This window comes from Lampetra planeri, unplaced genomic scaffold, assembly GCF_965212315.1.
Source record: "Lampetra planeri unplaced genomic scaffold, kcLamPlan1.2.h2 scaffold_1091, whole genome shotgun sequence".
NCBI classification, from domain to species: Eukaryota; Metazoa; Chordata; class Hyperoartia; order Petromyzontiformes; family Petromyzontidae; genus Lampetra; species Lampetra planeri.
Window position 1 is genome coordinate 26,678 of NW_027613801.1, and position 6,773 is coordinate 33,450.

General features: G+C 42.9%; 1 protein-coding gene across 1 annotated transcript; it reads left to right on the forward strand.

The window, feature by feature from the left end:
• The first annotated feature begins 1,145 nt into the window (after window positions 1-1,145).
• LOC144738616 (phosphatidylcholine:ceramide cholinephosphotransferase 1-like) lies at window positions 1,146-4,006 on the forward strand. The gene is made up of 5 exons (XM_078621618.1): window positions 1,146-1,759; window positions 1,854-1,971; window positions 2,560-2,713; window positions 3,363-3,529; window positions 3,830-4,006. The coding sequence occupies exons 1-5, from the start codon at window positions 1,146-1,148 to the stop codon at window positions 4,004-4,006; spliced, it is 1,230 nt and encodes a 409-aa protein (XP_078477744.1).
• The last annotated feature ends 2,767 nt before the right edge of the window (window positions 4,007-6,773 follow it).

Sequence of the window (6,773 nt, forward strand, 5' to 3'; positions counted from 1 at the left end):
CTCTGATTTATGAGTTCCTCCTCACAGTTTATCTCCCCTCCATGCCCTCGCTTTCCTCCCATCATTGCGCTCAGGATTTGCCTTTTGCTGTACTCCACACTGCCCTGAGCACTAGCAGAGACCACCCTGTGTCCACGGTCATGGTCTATAAAGGTCTACAAACAAACACATGATATGCAGCAGATGTTCCTTTCCCTGTTAATGCAAATGCTTTGGAAGCATGAAGGAGAGAAACACACCATAGAAGACTTAGTTTTAGAGACTTGGCATGCTGATCTTTATAAGCACTGCTGGGAGTTTGTCTCCTAAGAACTCCTCCTATACCTTTTGTTTGTAGTGAAACAATTTAGAAAACAGAATCATGGTCATTTGGAGTAAATTGACGCTCATCAACATAGAAAGTGTCAGCTCTGCTCAAGTCTAGTATGAGGGCACACAAAGCCCATTGGAACAGGTAGTTGAAATCCCTAACATGCACTCTCTCTGTGTTGATGTAATGAAGAATATGGATTGAAAAAGGAGACATTCAACCAGGATGTTGCCACTGATGTTGCTGTCTGTGAGCTAATAATTAGAGCATCGGTTCTATCTGTGTGGTATTTAATTGTTTTTTTTTCTAGGAACATTTACACATACTTCAGAAATGTTGGATGGGATTCCTCCCATTTCCTTTTTCCTCCTCTCCTCCTGTATGTCTGCTGCAAATCCTCTTACCTGGCACGCCAGCAGCATTCGGAGAATTAGAGAATAAGATTACACAAGATCCACCCTTGATTTGCTGTCCAGCCGGCCCCAAACTCCATTTGTCAGCCACTCCCTCAACATGCTAGTTTACAGTGACCGGACTGCACCCATGTTATATTGGCGTTGGTGACCATGATTATGAGTAACGCATTTTATTCTTATGTCCACAGTGGTGACGTTTAGGAGGAAATCCCATTAGGTGAAAAAGAAGCCATTGTGGGTCACCTGATATCCATGCTCCGGACAGTAAGTGAACCACGTGCCGCACCCTCCAGCTGCCCCCGTCAATGCTGAAGATACACAATGTGCCAAAGCTGGTGCGGACTTATTACGGCCCCGTAGGACTGCCAAACCTCTCCAGTCGTTCCACTCCTGATCCTCCTTACAGCCCGCTGGCCAAGATGAAGAGGGTGGCAGCATGGTCAGCAGAGGATGTGTGTGACTGGTTGAGCAAAGAGGGAATGCCAGAGTATATCGATGCCCTCCAGGACACCAACGGTCCTGCCTTACTCGGACTAACAGAATCCAGTTTCCAGAGGCCTCCCCTCTCGCGTGTGTCCTCTGATGGCGGACAGCAGCTGTTGGAGCGACTCGAGACGCTGCGGCTCGAGACCCACATCGAGGCTCACAAAAACGGCCACGCTAACGGGCATGCTGGTGGGCTGCCCAATGGGACTAGCAAACCCCAGAGGAATGGCACATTGGGGAACAATAACACCCAGAGGGAGATGATCCACATTCCCATCCCTACAGTGGACGTCTTGCCTTCCTCATTCCCCGCTGAGTGGGGGAAAACGGGCATCGCGTTCATCTATGCAGCCGTGTGCATGGTCACCACCACTGTTGTCATTTCGGTGGTCCATGAAAGAGTACCGCCCAAGGAGCATACCCCGCCGCTGCCTGACAAGTTCTTCGACCTGTTCAACAGGATAGAGTGGGCCTTCTCAATCTGTGAGATCAACGGCATGCTGCTGGTGGCTGTGTGGCTCATACAGTGGGCTCTGCTCAAGCACAGGTACCATCACTTCTGTCGATCCACCTTCAGTCCAAATTCAAATGCCATGATTGATGAACTGATTTTCACTCTTTTTTTTTTTTCTTGTCTCCAGGTCAATTATAGGTAGGCGGTTCTTCTTCATTGTGGGCACGCTCTATCTGTACCGATGTATCACGATGTACATCACCACCCTGCCTGTTCCTGGGATGCACTTCAAATGCTCTCCAAAGGTACGCCTCAAAGGTCACGCTCTTATATCTTTCAGTATTGTAGGTTTGATGAAAGCATGAAAGCATTACTGCTTTTTCAGCTGGAAGCTTGGGTTCCCTCCACTCACCACTGATTGCGGAGAAGGAGGAGCAGGGAACACTCATTTCCTATTGCGCAATGTTATTTGATCCCAGTAGTAAAGCAGTTTCACATCATCTGTGCACATTTTAAGAAATTGTCTGTAAAATGTATTAATTTTAGATTAATTTTCCACATGAATGGCTCTTTTGCTGACTGTGGGTACACACACACACACACACACACACACATATCAAATCCTCACACATTGAACTGTTATTAACACTGAAGTACTCGGTCAAGGTTATATAAGTACACAAAGGAGCAGCTTCCAGTGTTTATGTTATTAATGTTTACTCTTTCACAACCCCTGTCATCCATGTGCCTATTCTCAGTTATTGTCGCACTATATTTCACTGCGCCGCTGACTGGACTTAAACACAATTTCTACATTTTGACTTATTGGGAAGTTGTCAATATACTTAAACATGTCTGTCTTTTTCTGTCTTGTCTGTCTTGTCTTTTTACAGCTTCTGGGTGACTGGGAAGCGCAGATAAGGAGAATAATGAAGTTGATTGCTGGCGGCGGCCTGTCCATCACAGGGTCTCATTCAATGTGTGGAGATTATCTGTACAGTGGCCACACTGTTATGCTAACACTAACATACCTCTTCATCAAGGAATGTAAGTACTGCTCATAGTATTGTTTAATAGAAAGACTAATCTGTTGTAGTCACATGACGTCATAGAACATTGTTGTAATGTAAAATTAAAGTTCGTAGAGGTTGTTAACCTCAGGTAAGAGCAACGTGTTGAGGATTTATGTTCCCTGCATATGTCCTGTAGCTATAAAGCTGCTGTAGTGACACCTGCATAGTGCATAGAGAATGTTGCACCAGCCACTCACACATCATTTTGTGGTTAATTCTAGCATGTTCAGACTCTCTCTTCCTCCTCAGCTGAATTTCCTTCCTCAAACCTGTGTGGTTTGCAGAGTCACGTGATTCACCACTTAGCATAAGTGACACATAAGCGAGTGACAGTTTAGAGTTTGACACCTTTGACAACTTGGAAGTTTTCCTCCTGCAACAACACACATGAACTTTGGCTTCATCACGTGCAGCTGACAAAAATCTAGTTTTTGCTAATACAGCAGTGACATCTACTGGTGAAAATGGGAATAGCTTGATTTCCTGGATCGAGTGAGTGTGCCCCTTTGCTGTGGCTGCAGACCTCACTCAGCCCCCGATGGGGTCGTGTGTCACGTCAGAAAGCATGAGAGCTCTGATAGAATGCATCGAAGCCCATCGTGATTCTGTGTTTTTTTTGACAGATTCCCCGAAACGCTTCTGGTGGTACCAGTGGATTTGCTGGACCTTGAGCACTGTGGGAATTTTCTGCATCCTTCTGGCCCATGACCACTACACTGTGGATGTGGTGGTGGCATATTTTATCACAACACGCCTCTTCTGGTGGTACCACACTATGGCCAACCAGCAGGTGAGGTCGCTGTTATTGATTCTGCATTTCCAATTTTAGTAAAGGGAGCATTTATTACTTATCATGTAGTAATTCACATAAAGGTAAAGTAAAGTAAAGTTTTATGATTCTGTAATTATTTTTTCAACTTGAGTACTGAGAATATTTCTAAAAGATATTTATATTTCTTAGTATAGTAAGTAACATTATTGTAAGGCTTCTCATGAGGGTATCTACTGTTATTATAACATACCTACAAAAATTGACTGTATGTTAAAGAGAGTAAGTAAGCTAACATTTGTGTCTTTTGTTCTGTGTTAGTCGCTGAAAGAGACATCACAGAGTAACCCGTTCTCACGGGTGTGGTGGTACAGACTGTTCCAGTACTTGGAGGAAAACGTCAATGGCGTGGTCCCCCGTAACTATCAGCTGCCATTGTCATGGCGAGCGCTCCAATGGAAGCGTAGTGTAAAGTACAGTAAGTTGGACACCCAGTGACCCAAGGATCAAGGTGGAGGAGGACTAAGAGGAGCTGTTTGTCTTTTTTTTTCTTTCTTTCTTTTTTTTTTTTTCAAATCCATGAAGAAGGAACTGTTCGATGTAGCGCTGTTCGCTCCCCTCTGGTAACAGATAATCTCTCCAAGTGGGTAACACTGTGACCCATGTAGTATTTTGGTTTCTCCTCATGTGTCCCTGCTTTTTATTTCTGTTTAGATTTCTGCTGGTAATATCTGTCAACACAAAGCACTAATTTATATATTGGTTTTGTGTATATTCCTATATTTCTGGCCACATAACTTGTCTACTTTTGTAGCAGAATATTCATTTTAAAAGGAAAAAAAGTATTTGGCCATAAAGACTTTTTTTCCCTTCAGCACAAAAACGTCTTCAGATAATGTCAATCAAACACATATATAAACCAACATGCCATATGCATTTATTTCTGTTTTTTTATCAAAGAGAACTACATTTTGTAAACTATCCTTGCTAAAGTAGAATTAAAAGGTGCAAAAAAAAAACGTTTTCTAAGTACGTCAAACTTTATTTTTCAAGAAAACCAAATGATGTCCAGCAAAAGATTTTTAGATTTTTACCTTTTTCAGATGGATGACTGAGAGCATAAGAATCTAATATGATATAAGATTATTCCAGTGCCTTTCTTAGCTTGATTGTAAAACAGTTCAAGTACGACGTGTCTTGTCTCCCTCTGCTGCAGACGTGATCACGATGCGGCACGAGCTTAACTGTCTCCTTCCTGTGAATGTAAAAACAGCGCCAGCCTATTTATCGATGCTTTATGATGTCTGCGTGTGCTTAGTCAGTTAAAAGTTGTACCAGAAAAAAACGACTGTTATTTTTGTGTCTTTACCATTTCATTGTACCAGTCCTCTGACCGACACCAGCCATGTAGAACAGCTGCTGGTTTCACTTGACTAACTGACCATCACTGCCTGGTCAGACATCTGAGGAGATCCATCTCTGAGCTGGACATGTTGGGCAATGTGGCACATTGCCCAAGAATTCTGAGCCCTGATCTCATTCCCCACATTCAGAACCACAAATGTTCTCATTACCTTCTTGTCTTGTAACGAGTGTGGCGATGAGATGCTGAGGGAAATGTACAACGGGCAAGTTTTGCTGAGACTTGTTGTGGAAACAGAAGTGTGAGACAAAGTTTATGAGCATGCCTGTAATGGTTGTGTGTACGTTTGTACGTTTTCGTCTTATACTACATTAAGCTGCTACATTTCAATTTGAAGACAGTGTTTTTGTCCTGTTTCTTTTGTTTTTTTTTTCTTTCATTGCCATCTGAATGCCAAAACTATCGTTTGAAAAGTAGCAAACACTCCACATGTTTCAGGGGAACAAGGTGGCGCATGTTGCATCTAGTGGGTGATTTAGACCTGGTCCTGCTTGCACAAACAGGTTGACTTTGGTTACCATGAATGTGAAAACGCGTCCATGTTGCTGATCCTCATCATATGTGTACAGAAACGATGACTGAACTGCAAAGAACAAGTACTGACTTCATCAGAGGGTTGAAAACTCGTGTGAAAGTTAAACTTCAAATCAAGCTGTTTTAACTGACACCAGATGACGAGTAATAAACACCTCCTCCTATCACCTCCTTCTCTTACCAAAGGGGTGATAGATGAATGGACGTCTACTCCTTCCTGTAACATTCTACATCATTTCACACAGGCTGCTCACATACAAACCATGTTTTTTACTAATTATCCAAACTGGGCCCTTTAATAAACATTTTAGGGCCTTGATCCTTGATGGGGATGAAGGGTGGAGATGGCGTTTGTTTGCCAATTGAGTTTGTCTTTTTTTTTTTTTTTAAATCTAAAAAATAAAGTTTTGTTATCCTGTATGTTTGTGTGTATTCACAATGTTTGCAAGATAGGGTTCTACATTGGGGAGCTGCTGAATAAAAGATTTTACTATAAGTACTAGCTGTCAGTGTGTCATGTGCCCCCACCCACTCAACACACACACCAGCTTGTTGGTAAAGCATGATGTCATGGCAGACCCCTGAACAGCCAGCAGATGGACCCATTGAGTTGCATGAGCACATGACAGTGAGGGGTTTGGCCTCTGCTTCTAGAATGTTTGTGTTTCCATATGTGCATTTGTGCACGTCACCCTGACTCATTGGACCTCTCAGTAGGTCTCCAATCGTCGTCTTTCCAACTTCTTGTGGATACTTTCCTTCTTCCACATTTAACCAGTGAGCGTAAAATGAAGCTTCTGTCTGGCTCTTTCTTTCGAACACTTAGCATTCATAGCACAGTTCCATCTACTCTACACTTAACTACAACAACCTGTCTGACCCTGAATATCTACTACTGCTTGCAGGTTAAAAGTACTGTCTGGGATTAAATGAACAAAAACACTGCTAATCGTCTTCACCAGGTGCGTATTTTTCCTCCTGCCTGACCATCATCCTTCCAGAATGAATGCTCTTGTTTTCCTGAAAAATCATGTACATTATGTTATGCTGGCTAACCTTTAGCTTCTGATCAGATCATCAGCCATTACTAGTCCTGTAATGACCTGTAGCTTCACTGACCCCCGGCAGAAACAGACGTGAGCACGCTGACACCACCTCGATGCAGTGTTGCAGCAGCTCTATTGCCATTGTTATTAAAAATTAGCCCAGAATGACCTTGAAATACCTTGATACTTTTAAAAATGTGGATTTTTCCCATTTTTTTAAAGGTGGACGGTCAACATGCACAGACAAACTCAATACTGTCAC